Source organism: Silene latifolia, chromosome 10 (assembly GCF_048544455.1).
Source record: "Silene latifolia isolate original U9 population chromosome 10, ASM4854445v1, whole genome shotgun sequence".
In the NCBI taxonomy this organism is placed as follows: domain Eukaryota; kingdom Viridiplantae; phylum Streptophyta; class Magnoliopsida; order Caryophyllales; family Caryophyllaceae; genus Silene; species Silene latifolia.
Genome location: NC_133535.1, coordinates 151911053 through 151925833, shown reverse-complemented (window position 1 = coordinate 151925833; position 14781 = coordinate 151911053). Strand labels below are relative to the sequence as shown.

Sequence of the window (14781 nt, the reverse complement as noted above, 5' to 3'; positions counted from 1 at the left end):
TTATACTTGTATGAATTGTTTTAATGTCTGAAAATTAGCAGTTCATGAACATGTAAGAGTTAGTCTTGCTTAAGACGGTATTTTATGCTGTTTGTCTGCCCACCAACCTAGCATTTTCATAATTCTCATGAATAAAGTTCGTGGTTTTTTGTGGCCGTTGCAAAAGACGAATTCTTTTAAGTACTAGAAAGTCCTCCAAATCTACAAGGATTAGCCTAAACAGATTTCAGAATACCAGAGTGTTAGTACTCGAATTCATCTATGAATCCTTGCATTAATACCGGATGGTGAAGCTACATTGTCAGAAGGCCCAAAAAAGAGACGCCTTTTAGCAATCCCGGCTGCCTCTCGTTCAGGTGTAGAAGGCATTTGATGTCTTGGCACACTTTGAGATCGAGCACGAGCCTTAGCTGATTCAGTTTCCGCCATATAACTTGGTCGGAAACTTCCTAAGCTCGGTGTCTTAGATTTGGGATAGCTCGACTCCTCTCTTAGACACCGTGGGCTAGCAGAATGAACCTGCAGATATTTGAGTTCTGGCCCATATGGTTTAACGGGCGACCCAAAAGATGTAACTGGTACAGACTTGCGCGGCTCAAACTGGTTCAAGTAGGAGCTAAATCTTGTATGCTGATATAGGTCACGCCGATCTGGTTCTTCTACTTGAAGTATTTTGATGGGTGTTCTTTGATCACAAGAGTATCTACCTGGTCTGTCCCATGGGTTTGTTTCCCTGCAATTGTCTGTCCATTCCGGTTTAGCCGGTCGTCCTGATCCCGAGTTTTCTACCATATGGTAGTTCCATATCTGTAAAATTTGCACAAAACAATACTGTCATTAAGGTCTGTCAACATGAGCGCAAATTTGCAGATGTCAGATAACTTAGCTGGGTACTCATAACCTGGATTCAAACCGATTGCCAGCGAGTCAGCGACTCATAAACCGATTGGAAAACCGGAAATTTTATGGTATGACTAGATGGCTAAATATAGGTTCTAGTAAACTTGTAGCGAAAACAAAGGATCAAATTTCGACAATTTAGAATTCGAGATCCTAGCCTAAGTTTGCTTTATCTTTATAACAGAAGTACGAAAAATAGAGGTATTCAAATGCGGGCTTGAGCTGGACAAGCCGGTTAGCGGGTTCAGGACAGGTTAGTGGGCTGGGCCTTTGTATTTTTCTAAAAATGTCTTGTCCGCACCAGCTGTTTTAGCAAGCGGGATGGGACTGGTTCAATGGACGGGACGACCCATGAACAACTCTAACGAAAAGCAGTGACCGTAAATCGATTAGAAGGAGGTGAAATGTAGAACCTTGTCAGAGAAGGTATAAGCAAGGTCTGTTTCGGCATCTTTGATCATTCCCGGCATGGAATAGGAGTCGATTTCTTTCTCAACACTCTGATTTTCATCGGATTCTCCATCTTTCGACTAATAATGCATCAAAATATTCAGACTAACAGTTAAAACCAGACACATCAAATAAAAGCAGAGAAATTAGATCAGTCTAACAGCAGAAAGTTGAATTATGAATTATGAACTGACCATTTGATTCTTGTCAGTGAAACAGCTGGAATTAAGGCTTCCTTCACGAGAAACGGATAGCCTACGACGTTGATCACAAACTCGGGTTTGAACTCGAATGACAGCTTGCATTCTGGCCAGAGTTAAAGTTGTTCTCTTCCTCACATTGTGTCCTCTTGCTAATGCTTGTAACTTCACTAGTCCTTTCAGTGCATTTAGTGCTTTCCTTGCCTTCAATAACCACACAACTGTTAAACTCTGTCGACTTTTATGATGGAATAAAACAAAATGACTAAATAAACGTATTAGAATTCATTTCATTGTGAATTAGCAGTCATTTGACGGAATTCTCTCCTTATTGGTTTTCTATACGCAACCTCTCGCTGTTTCCACCTTCTGCGAACAATGCTGTTTTGTTTGATTTATCGATGTTATAGTAATACCTACCAGGTACCCTCTGAAGGCTTTCTGAATGATTAAAGCAGCTTGATTTTCTCTGATTGAAATAAAAGGCTTCGACTTCCTGATAAATTGCACTGCTGCTTGAGCTGTTGCAACAGCAGCCTCGGCAGCTGATGTAGTCGCAATGGCTACTTCAATGGCACGCCGTTTCTCCTCCTCAGCTGTCTCAGGACTCTCAGCCGCCATTACTGTCGCTACGGTACCAATGACAGCATTTCTTTGGCCGACACTGTTTGTAACCTTAACATTGTGATTTTTTTCCTTGTCATGGCCCGAGGACTTCCCGAAAATCCACCTTCGCTTTCCTCTTTTCTGCAAAAACCCCACAAATCCAAAAACATTACTTAGTACTAACCTCCGTCTTTCTGTTTTCTTCCCATTTCTCAGTTTATATGACGAGAATTTTGAAAAGTGCGAAGAAAACAATCAAATGGAGGGAGTACGGAGTTGAGAGGTCCCAAGTTCGACTACCAGCTAGGGTGATGATCACTTGGCCACTGCAGCCCCGAAGGGGGCGGCTTACATGGTCCATGTGGTGGTGCGGGAATGCATGGGTCCGGGGGATTCAACCCCCTCGCCATCAAAAAATAAATAAAAAATGGAGGGAGTAACATATACTCGTAACTAAAATGGGCATGAGACGGAAAACACGAAATTTGACATGAATGTAAGGATGTTCATGACTCCATTAGTTACTCTAGCTAGCATAGGTTAATTAACTTAGCTGGTAAAGTCATCGGGATGTACTAATGACGCGCGTCAATACAAAAACATACTCCGTAGGAGATTAAATTAAATGTAAGACATGATCACCTTTTCTTGCTCTTGTTGCTCAAGATCTTCACTTCTACAACTCCTCTTATCATTTGCATCCTTATTCGGAGACCGAAACGCCTTCTTCACCGCGCTCAGCCACGACGAACTCCCTCCAGCATTCTTCCCCATAATTGTTGTACATACAAGACAACTATTATTCTCTTGGATAATTATTCTTTGGATTTGTAGAATTCGGATTTGTAACTTGTTTTTGTATAGTAAGAAGAATTAAATAATAGTAATAATAATATGGGAAAGTGCAAGAATGCAACGTGAAGTTATGTAAAAGTGTAGTGAAACTAAAATTAGGAAAAATGAGTAATGGAAATGTTTATAAGATTAATGTTTGAAACCAACTTCTGCAAAAACAAAAGTACATTAGTTTCATTGTCGGGAGTAGTGGCCTGTTAAAGGCTAAAGTTTCACTAGAGGTAGTGTAGTTTTCATTTAAAAAAAAAAAAGTACATTATGGTACATTGGATTAGACTTGGCAAACGGTTAAACCAAGTTGGATTCAGATCAGGTCAGGTCATGTTCGGGTTTCTAAGAATTCACAGTAGACATGATAAAACTTGCTCGAACTGAATTACCCAACCCTACACTCGAACTAAGGACCTGAGATTAACCCGTAACTGGAATTGACCTAACCAGAATGTTTATTGTTCCAGGCAGCCATTATCCCTAAGTAGCTTGATAATAACCAACTCGAAAATGACCCTTATCGAGCTGAGTTTTGTCAAACCAATGACTTGACTCGAACCCGACTCATTTACCAGGATTAGAATTCAGGTCAGATGGGGTAGGGTCAGACTATTTCAGTTCAGGTCATTTCGAGTAAGTTATTTTCAAGTTATATATAGGGATAATGAACTGTGTGCAACAATAAACATTCGGCTCATATCATATTTAATCGGGTTAATTCGGGTTATGAGTTAAGTTCGGGTCCTCAATTCGAGTGTCGGATCAGATTTGGGTCGAATTATTACCGAGTTAATAAAAACACATCGATTATACGACTATTTGTACAAATTTGAATTTTCGTTCATAACAATAAAGGTAAATTAATTAAAAATCTTATACTCGTATACCTTAAACTAGAACTATTTATTATTTTCCTAAGATGCATGTATTCATCATACTCTATAACCACGATCAAATTCTTTAATATTTTGATAGATGAATCATGTAAACATTATGATAAGAGATGTAGGGCTTTTGTAGACCGTTGTAGAATTTGCCATACCTCTACTAGTATAGACATGCATGCATAATGATGATCTAATTCCACTTATTGCAATTAAAACCCTCATACAATAATAATAAAAATAAAATAAAAAATAAAAAAGAGAAGAATTGAAGCTGTCTTTATCTTGTTAATGGTAAAAAAACTAGAGTAAAAGGTAACCTCGAGACCACAAAGGCTGAATAAAAATCAAAAATAAATAACTTTAAAATTACTTTAATAAAAGTACGTCTGAAAATTTCTCATGATTTCACGTGGTGCATGAAATAAATCATGCATTTACTGTTAGTATTTTAAGAGTACTTGTTGTTTTGTTTGTGATTGTGAGTAAAATAACTGAGAAGAAACAAAAGGACAATTATTTAAGTTTTAAAGACAAGAGTTCCCAAGTATTTTTGGTCACCTGAAATTTTATAAAATTGTCCTATGTTGTAAGTTTAAAGAGCGTGATACTTCATTAGGACAGACCACTTTCCCTTGTGGGTACACCTTCAATTTATTGCTTTGTTTTTCTTTTTCTGATGAAATCAGGTTTTTTCAATTCTAATTTTACTATGAGTATCTTTGAATCAATGATGCGGGATTTGTTGTTATGGGGACGATAATTTTGAGTCGGCGAATTACTAATGAAATAAGATTAATAAGAAAATTCGACAGTTCAGACTAAAAAGTAAAGAGGGTAGATTATTGTCCATTGTTTTGTAAGCCAGGAAGACAACTGCTACTATTAATTTCAGTAGATCTTTTAAGAGATTGTCTCTCACTAAATTAGTGAGAGACATAATATGAAAAATAGAAATTAAATTACTCTCTCTTCTCATCATGTGAGAAGTCTCTCAATAACGTTGTTAAGAGACTGTCTCTCTAAAGTTTTTATGTTTAAAGAAAAGTAAGTGTTAAAGTGTACTACTTATTCGCACGAGGTAGCAATTAGCAACAACCTTTAAAGAAATAGAATATTATTTAGAGTATCCAAATTACGGAGTATATCATAATTCATAAATTTATATGGAGTATGTAGTACCCTCCATCCATACAGTTCACATATTAAACTAAATTGACAAAGTATTTAGAAAAAAAATAGAATTAACAATGGATCAACAACCCATTTATTATATATTGTTATATATTACTCCATTGCATTTGAGTATAACATTATTTTGCGCTCAAATCTCTCTAATTACTTCCAAGCTGTACTACCGTTTTCCCCGGTAATTGCATTTGTGAAATGCATTCCATCTGTTTTTGCTTCATAGGAACATACATTTGCACCACAAAAGACATACATCTCTAAAATATTGATTATCTGTAAAGACTAGGATTTTATCCAAACGTCCTTTGAGAACAAGTAAATTGACAAGTAAATTGACAAGTGACCGACGTCTTGTGAAGAGCCAATGAGATCAAGTATATATCATTACTCGGAATTACCCGTTCTCCGTAATCCCTCCCATAGTACGTCTTACAATGAATTTTGAGTTGATCATTTGGTAGGCCATTTTTAAATTTTACAATATATTTTTTTTTTTTTTTGCAAAACACCCTCGAAAACAACCTGCATAACATGAAGAGACTGTTGCATACGTTAAAATTACAACCATGATGAAATAGTAATAATAATAATTCATCTTTTAATTGCGCGTAAACAACTTATGAGTATGGACAGAATGCAAGACGATGTTTAGAATAATCATCCCCTTATATATAGTAAGTTTTGTATATTATTTTAAATTTCATCGTATGATGTTATTTAACTTTTTTTTTTTTTTAGTTTTCTATACGTAATTAATTAATGAGGTGTTATCAAGTTTGATATCTGAAACCTAAAGAAGATTCACCTTTTTTTTTGGCCGAATGGATAGGTAAATTAGATTAGAAGCCCGAGAAATACGTATAATACAACAACTCTTCTATAGGACTGTTTTATAGCATAAGACTGACCTAATAGGAGAAAGGCCCAACCAAAAATATCTCCCTTTACTACTAAGAGAATAAAAATTCTCAATTGTTTTCCCTTAAAAAAGAATCTACTTAAATAAGGAAACAAGACTTTATATTTTATTGAATTATTATGTTTTAATTACTATAAAATCTTTTAATCATTATAATCTTTTTTTAACTAAATTATAATCTTTTAATTAAAATATAAAAAAATATATATAAATATAAAAATTCATATATGAAAAACCTATTAATTAATAGTATTAGTTTCGTATAAAAAATTAACACGTACTTAATTCAAATAAAAAATATATGAACTGTATTATTGATTTCGTGACTAAATTTTTTTTAAAAATTATTTGAGAAAATTTATAAATTGAATCCTTTTTTTTGTAGTAAAAAATTTAATTAAAATACACATTTTATGAGTTTACTCAATTCTTTTAATTGGTTTTCCATTTCAATTTTTTTATTATTAAAATATAAAAAATTAATAATGTGTCAATTTTATATCTATAAATAATACATTATAAACTAAATGATATAGAAATACCGCGCATGGATGCGCGGGATCTACATTAGTTGATATATTAAGGTTTTTGATTTTATTTTGATAACTTTTATACTTTATAATAAAAATAAACATATTTAGATATGTAAGTTATTAATTTAAAATATTAGATTATTAAAATAAAAGTATTATTTCATCTTTTTATTAAGTAAATTTTGTTGGGCCTTTTGTTATTCAGTTAGTCTTATCTGAATATTGGTCTTATAGAATAATTTGTGTATGTAATAATACAAATTATTCAATTAAACGGTTTTTTAAGACCAACCCATTTTATAAAGACCAAGAAAAAAGAAATAAGAAAAAAGGATGGTCATAGAGTAAACTCAAATCATCTCTAGACCCCATCATATTAAGGCCCATATCAAGTTGGACTATTCAAACTTCAATCCTATCTTGATTGGATCGCCCATATAACTTTATATAGCCCAATAATGAACTGCTGTGAAGAGGCTTCCGGAATAAAAAAGAGAGACCTGGATTGCACAAAACGACACCGTAACATGTCCTAAAAAAGCCAAATGACGAGGTTTATGTCGAGAAACTTCACATAAACACTCGAACCTTATCGAAAACCAACTTCGCAGTTTAAGTATCTTATTATATAAACAACGTACCAATATCAACTTTTCTCGTCAAAAACAAACGACTTTAAATAAGCAAATACTTTTGTAAGACGGTTTGCGGTTTACTTAATTTTGTTAAAAATAGAAATGGCAAGTAAAGCATTAACGTGCGCAACTTCACCTTTGGTTGCAAGCAAGAGTGTTATTCCAGTATCGTCGAGGACTAAGAGTGTTGGCTTAGGCCCGTGTTCTGTGTCGTTTTTAGGATACCCGACAAAGAAGCATTGTCCAGCTCGTGTTGCTGTTGTGCGTGCACAACAGCAACCGGGTGAAGATGGTGGACATCGCTTGGATGTTCAGGTTCAGAAATCGAATCCTAATCAAAATCAAGGCGCTGTTGTCCAACAGCGTCGTCCTCGTATGACCGCTCTCGATGTTTCTCCTTTTGGTAAGTACCATCAAATTTCTGAACAAATTTATACAGAGTATTTTTTTTTAATCAGATCATTTCGATAATCTTGAATAAAAGACTCCTGACATGTACATGTCAACTAGCTTAACTGGTTTAGTCCGTCAAGAGAGTTGGTAGTTATGACTGGATTCAAATCTCGTCAGCAACAACATAGTATCCTTGTGGCTTCCTTTACCCCTTTTACACACTTCGTCATTCTCTATCTATTAAATAAATAGGTGATTTTAAAAGTGTTCCCATCAAAATGTACATTTTTCAAATAAAGAAACTAATGATAATTAAGTGCATTTACAAAATAAGAAAACTAATGATTACAATTTATTTCATTTAATTATTATCATTTTACTAAAATTAACCTTTTAATCAAATTATATTATTTTTACTAAATTCTAAACTACAGTATATTAATCAAAATAAAATAAAATTGATACAAAAATATTAATTATTTAATTACTAAATCTTTTATTGACGGGATTATTAGATAACGACTTGACCCATATCCCGTATAAAAAACAAAATTGTAAATTGTTGTTATTAGGTTCCCGAAAAAAAATTTGAGAAAAATTTATAAATTGAAATCATAAGCTTTGTTGCATAAAAATATTTTTATTAAAATATATTTCGGCTTATTACTCAATTTTCTTGATTAATTTCCAGTTCCAACTTTTTTTTCTCAAAACAAAACATATGTGAACAATTATGAGCTAACTATTTTATATAAGATTTTATAAATATAAAAAACACTATTTACCGTGCATGTATTGCATGGGGTCTAAACTAATTTTGGCACTATTCATAAGCGAAGAGAATCACAAACAATCAATCCGAACAGAAGAAAAGTTGCTAACTCGATTGAAAAATGCAGGGCTAATCGACTCACTATCACCAATGAGAACAATGAGACAAATGCTAGACACAATGGACCGTCTCTTCGAAGACGCAATGACAATGCCAGGTGGCACAAACGAGGTACGAGCCCCATGGGACGTCAAAGAGGACGAGAACGAAATCAAAATGAGATTCGACATGCCAGGTCTAGACAAGGAAGACATCAAAATATCGGTCGAAGACCGTGTTCTTGTGATCAAGGGAGAGCACAAGTGTGAAGAATATAGACCTCCATTGTTGATGTATGGAAAAGCTTAGAGTAGAAGAATAGTTTGTTATAGAGAGAGAAGTAATTAGTTATAGAGAGATAATTGTGAATATCAAAAGTACATAGAGTTAGTTACAATGCTTCTATTTATAGTTAGTCATAATACCACTAACTAACAGAATCTATATACTGGACTTCCTTATATTGTCACACTCCCCCCTCAAGCTGGACTCATCTTATTGTGTCTGAGGCCAAGCTTGGCTGTAAGGAAGTTGTGTTGCTGCGTCCCTAAAGCTTTAGTCATTAGGTCAGCTAGCTGCAGATCAGTTCTAATGTGTTGGGTGCTCAGGAAACCTTCTTGCAACTTTTCTCTAACATAGTGACAATCCACTTCCAAATGTTTAGTTCTTTCATGAAAGACGGGATTATGTGCTATGTGCTCAGCTGCTTGGTTGTCACAAAATAAGGTAATAGGTTTAGGCACATCAACTCTCAAATCTGCCAGCAAATTGTTAATCCAGACCATTTCTGAGGTGGTGAATGACATACTCCTGTATTCAGCCTCTGCTGAGCTTTTGCTAACCGTTTTTTGTTTTTTGGTTTTCCAGGAGACCAATGAATCCCCAAGGAAAATGCAGTATCCACTCAATGACCTTCCTGAGAAAACACACTTGGCCCAGTCTGAGTCACTGTAGGCAGTAACTGTCAATGAACTCTCTGCTGGATAGAAAAGACCAGTGTTTACTGTGTTCTTCAAGTATCTTACAACATGGGTTGCTGCCTGCAAATGAGGTACTCGTGGCTGCTGAAGGAATTGGCTTAGATGTTGTGTTGAATATGAAATGTCCGGCCTTGTCATGCTCAGATAAAGTAACCTGCCAATCAGTCTTCTATATGGTTCAGGATTATCAAGGACCTCCCCTGAATCAGTAGAGAGTTTCAGTCCTTTAGGCAATGGAAATTCTGCTGATGTGCATTCTTCCATATGCATATCTTTTAAGATGTCAAGGATGAATTTCCTTTGGTTTACCAGGATTCCAGTAGCATTTCTAGCAACTTCTAGTCCTAGAAAGTACCTTACTTGCCCTAGATCTTTAATGGTAAAAGCTTCATGTAATGCTCCTTTTAATTGCTCAATCTCATGTATAGATTCACCTGTAAGCAGCACATCATCTACATACACAAGGGCAACTGTAAACTTCTTTGTAATCTTATCTTGTCTTGTAAATAAAGAATAGTCTTGCTTAGACTGAATAAAGTTATGTTTCTGCAAGAATTTTGTGAGTTCTATGTTCCATTGTCTTGAGGCTTGCTTCAAACCATACAAAGAACGTTTTAATTTGCACACTTGTCCAGGTTTAGCTCGTGTATAACCCTCTGGTGGAGTCATATAGACTTCCTCATCAATGAACCCATGTAAAAAGGCATTATTTATGTCCATCTGGTAAATTGGCCAATTCTTTGAAGCAGCCAAAGCTAATAATACCCTTACTGTTGCAAATTTAGCAACTGGAGAAAAGGTATGAGTATAATCTTTGGACTTCACTTGGTTATACCCTTTAGCTACCAATCTGGCCTTGAATCTTTCTACAGTGCCATCTGCTTTATGCTTAATCTTGTACACCCATCTTGACCCTATAGGCTTGTGACCAACAGGTAAAGTGGTTAACTCCCAAGTTTCATTTACATCAAGTGCTGTCAATTCTTTACTCATTGCATCTACCCACCTTGCATCCTGATTTGCTTGAGAAAAGGAAACAGGTTCTATTTCACTAATGACATTGGCAAGAGATTGGACATACTCTGCTGAAAAATCAACCTTGATTCGAGAAAACAATTTGAAAGACAAACCGCATTGAATCGTGTCCGACTGTCTTTGTGTTGATTTGGTAGCTTATGAGATACCTGATAACCAGCTAGTCTACTGGATAATTGCCTGGGTCTTGTAGATTGTCTGATACTGGGTTGCTGTATCTGAGGAATATTTACAGTTTGTTCTTGAACTGTGTTATTCTCTGCAGTAGTAGGAATCAGGCCTGAAGTAGGACTTTGTGTCCCCTGATTATTAGTTGAATTGCCAGAAACTGAACCATTATTGTTTCCTGGTATATTACTTGACCTGGATCCATTATCTACTGCAGGATTAGGTTCTGTTGTAGGAAAAACTTCAGTTGTGTCATGGAATAAATCCACCATTTCATCATATTTTATTGAATCCCCTAATTGTTGTTGATAGGGGAAAATGTCTTCCTGAAAAACAACATCCCTTGCTGTAAAAGTAGTGTGATTCTTCATATCATATAATGTATATCCCTTCTGTCCATAGGGATATCCAATGAATATACACTTTCTTGCTTTATCTGCAAACTTATCTTTACCAGTATTAGTTCTAGCAATAGGAGCATAACATTGACACCCAAAAACCCTTAGTTCATCATATGTTGGCTTCTTTCTAAATAAAACTTCAAAGGGTGTCTTCCATCCCAGAATTTCTGTTGGCATCTTATTAATAAGATATGTTGCTGTAAGAACACTATCTCCCCAAAACTTGATTGGTAAGTGTGCATGAATCCTTAAAGCCCTGGCTGTTTCTATCAAATGCCTGTGCTTTCTTTCCACTCGACCATTTTGCTGTGGCCTACCCACAATACTTCTTTGATGCACAATGCCATGTTGTTGGAACAATTGAAGACAAAAATCTTGGAAGAATTCTGTACCATTGTCACTTCTGAATTTCTTAATCTTGCAAGCAAATTGAGTATCAACAAATAAAATGAAATTCTTCAACAAGTCTGGTACTTGAAACTTATTTTGAAACAAATATATCCAAGTGACCCTTGAATGGTCATCTAATATGGTCAGGAAATACTTTGCCCCTGTTCTGCTTGCAGTTCTATATGGACCCCAAAGATCCAAATGTACTAACTCAAATAAACTGGCAGCATGTGAATCACTTCTTTGGAAAGGCTGATTGTGAAATTTAGACAATATACATGTCTCACAAGTAAGTTTCTGAGCACTAGTAATACTCATTACATGCTTGAGTTTATCAAACGAACTATGACCAAGTCTTGAATGCAACAAATCTAGATTACATTCTTTATTACAACCATTTGAAGAAGAAACATGTGACACATTATTAGTTGTCTGAGTCTGCAACTCTTGCTCTTTATTCTTCAAGTGTGGCTCAAACCAGTACAAGCCTCTTCTTTTTTCAGCTAAAGCCAAAGGAACCTTACTGGAAAGGTCCTGGAATGCACAGTACTTGTTAGTAAACAAGACAATCATAGGAGAGTGCTGTATCAACCTACTTACTGATAACAAATTCTGCTTGAAATCAGGAACAACAAGCACATTCCTTAACCTTATTTTATCAGTAAGATCAATATTTCCAACTTTGTGAACTAATTTAATAGTACCATCAGGTAACCCAATCATAATAGGTTTACTTAATAACCTTATGTCATATAGCATGTCTTCATAAGATGTCATATGGTCAGAAGCCCCCGTGTCAACAATCCAAGATAACTGACCATAAGTGTTAACTACAGTACATGCCTGTGAATACAGATCAGTACCTGCAAAATTTACAGATGAGGAAGCCCCTGCAGAGTTTGCTGTGTCAGAAAGAGCCTTGTAAACTTGTTTCATGACATTCTGCATAATTCCATCCATCATGACAGAGTTCACTCCTGGTATTTGATTAGTCGCATGATTCGAGTCATCGGTTTTGATCTGCAATATTAACCTCAAGGGGATTGTCAGGGAATTGCACTGTATCAACATTATTAGCATTAGTAGTCCTGTGATACACATTCCCTCTTCCACCAGAATTATGATTCCTTCCTCGTCCCCTTGAATGTCCTCCATTGTTGCCTCTTATTCTCTGAAAACAAGTTGCTGGTGGATGTCCTTTCTTGCCACAATGTTCACAAGGATTATATTGAAAACAACTGGCCAAATTATGACCTCCTCTCTTACAGTGAGTACAGTATCTCTGTTCTTTGTCAGTCACACCATCCACTTTCTGTCTCTTCCAGTCTCCTTGTGTGACAAAGACCAGACTTAGGCAAAAACATAGGCACTTGCCTCAGCATTAGAACTGGCAACCTCAGAAAGTTGCCTGTGTTTTTCTATCTTCTGTAGGAGTCCAAAAGCCTTATTCAAAGGAGGCAAAGGTTCCATGGACAAAACAGTCGTCCTAACACCATCAAAAGCCTTATTTAACCCCATCAAGAAATGAATAAGCTTTGAATTGGTCTCCCTATCCACCATTCTTTTAAGCAACTGACAAGAACAAGCATCAAGAGCACCGCAAGAACAGTATGGAATAGGATCAATAGCATCTAAATCTTCCCAAGCATTCTTTAATTTGCTATAATACTCAACAAGACTAGCATTGTCCTGAGAAATGTCACCTAAATCCTTCTTTAATTGATAGATTTCTAGACCATTGGTTTGACCATATCGTTCTAGAATTTCACTCCACAATTCTTTAGCACTACTTGCATATTTGACAGTTTCAGCAATGCTAGGTTCCATAGAATTAGTAATCCAGCGCCTAACTAACAAATCACACCGATTCCACTGATGATACTTCTTATCCTTTTTATCAGTGATTCTAATTGAACCGTCAATAAAACCTTCTTTATTCTTAGCAAGTAAAGCTTGATAAACTTCTCGCTTCCATTGCAAGAAGTGTTCTCCATTAAATTTTACTTCAGTCAAATGTAAACCAGGTTGATCCGAAGTAGAAATATACAGCGGATCATCAAACATATCATAAGTTGCAGGAGAAGCAGACGAAGATAATGTTTCAGGCATAATTGCAGAATTCAGTAATTGATAAAGAAAGAATCAAAGAAAGTAGAAAATCAACAATGAGCGAAGAAGCAAACGAACGAACAGAATAAAGGAACAAAACGAGACAGTGAAGAAATCCACACCAAAAACAGAGAGGTCTATGGAGAGAGAGATGCGGAAGCGTTTGGAAGCTCAAGATCGAAACGTGCACGATGATACCATGTGAAGAATATAGACCTCCATTGTTGATGTATGGAAAAGCTTAGAGTAGAAGAATAGTTTGTTATAGAGAGAGAAGTAATTAGTTATAGAGAGATAATTGTGAATATCAAAAGTACATAGAGTTAGTTACAATGCTTCTATTTATAGTTAGTCATAATACCACTAACTAACAGAATCTATATACTGGACTTCCTTATATTGTCACAACAAGAATGAAGAAACCGGTGAAAATGAGTCATGGGGTCGAAGGAGTTTTAGTTCTTATAATACAAAACTTCAATTACCGGAAAATTGTGAGATGGATAAGATTAAGGCAGAGCTTAAGAATGGTGTGCTTTATATTTCTGTACCTAAGGTTAAAGTTGAACGTAAGGTCGTCGATGTGCAAATTCAGTAGAAATCGATTTGTATTAATATGTCTAGATTTTGTGTATTGTTGAGTATGACACGAAGTTTATGTTAGTTACTCGTACGTGACAAATAAATATAATAAAAGTTGTATATTGTGCAATGTACGTATAATGGATTATGACTGTTTTGGTGAACATACGACATATTTGAGGCTGCTTTTCAATTTGGTAGACGAGAATTAAGAAGCTTACACGCAAGAGGTTATATAGATTAAAGTTGGTAGTCGTGGCTAGACCTGTACTTGGGCCGGGCTGACCAGGGGGTGGGCCGGGCTTTTCTGGTCAAACCCGGGCCAGGCCTGGAGGAAGGGATGGGCCGGGGCGGGCTGGGATATGCTTGACCCGGGCCAGGACCAGAGGCGGGCTAAGGCCGGGCCGGGCTGGCGGGCCTTACCATTTTATTTTTTTTATTTTTTATTTTTGCTAAAATGGCGGGCCAAGGTTGGGCCGGGTTGGAATTTCAGGACCCAAGCCAGGTCAGGGTTAACGGCGGGCTAAGTCTGGGCTGGGCCGGTTCAGGCCAGGTTGCATAAAATAACGGGCTAAGGCGGGCCGGGTCAGCCCGTGCTGATGCCCAACTCTAGTTGTGGCAATCATACTACATTTGTATTTGGGAAGACGCTTTACCAACACGGTCCTAATTAATCATTAGTTTACAT

The 14781-nt window shown here is 36.1% G+C and overlaps 2 protein-coding genes across 2 annotated transcripts; one reads left to right on the top strand and one right to left on the bottom strand.

The window, feature by feature from the left end:
- Positions 1 to 202: 202 nt before the first annotated feature.
- On the bottom strand, positions 203 to 3225 carry LOC141606389 (protein IQ-DOMAIN 17-like). Its single transcript, XM_074425495.1, has 5 exons — positions 2799 to 3225; positions 1971 to 2297; positions 1545 to 1754; positions 1314 to 1430; positions 203 to 807 (listed from the first exon to the last, which is right to left on the bottom strand). The coding sequence occupies exons 1-5, from the start codon at positions 2928 to 2930 to the stop codon at positions 256 to 258; spliced, it is 1338 nt and encodes a 445-aa protein (XP_074281596.1). The 5' UTR covers positions 2931 to 3225; the 3' UTR covers positions 203 to 255.
- Positions 3226 to 7231: 4006 nt separating this feature from the next.
- On the top strand, positions 7232 to 14170 carry LOC141609362 (small heat shock protein, chloroplastic). Its single transcript, XM_074428439.1, has 4 exons — positions 7232 to 7567; positions 8457 to 8691; position 8738; positions 13924 to 14170. The coding sequence occupies exons 1-4, from the start codon at positions 7267 to 7269 to the stop codon at positions 14107 to 14109; spliced, it is 723 nt and encodes a 240-aa protein (XP_074284540.1). The 5' UTR covers positions 7232 to 7266; the 3' UTR covers positions 14110 to 14170.
- Positions 14171 to 14781: the final 611 nt, after the last annotated feature.

What these genes read in the sequence shown, in the direction of transcription:
- LOC141606389 (XM_074425495.1), bottom strand. Translation starts at nt 2,930, where the DNA reads ATGGGGAAGAATGCTGGAGGGAGTTCGTCGTGGCTGAGCGCGGTGAAG. An exon ending in AGCAACAAGAGCAAGAAAAG is followed by an intron (nt 2,298 to 2,798) that starts GTGATCATGTCT and finishes GGGTTTTTGCAG; the next exon opens with AAAAGAGGAAAGCGAAGGTG. An exon ending in TCACTGACAAGAATCAAATG is followed by an intron (nt 1,431 to 1,544) that starts GTCAGTTCATAA and finishes ATGCATTATTAG; the next exon opens with TCGAAAGATGGAGAATCCGA.
- LOC141609362 (XM_074428439.1), top strand. Translation starts at nt 7,267, where the DNA reads ATGGCAAGTAAAGCATTAACGTGCGCAACTTCACCTTTGGTTGCAAGC. An exon ending in TCTCGATGTTTCTCCTTTTG is followed by an intron (nt 7,568 to 8,456) that starts GTAAGTACCATC and finishes TGAAAAATGCAG; the next exon opens with GGCTAATCGACTCACTATCA.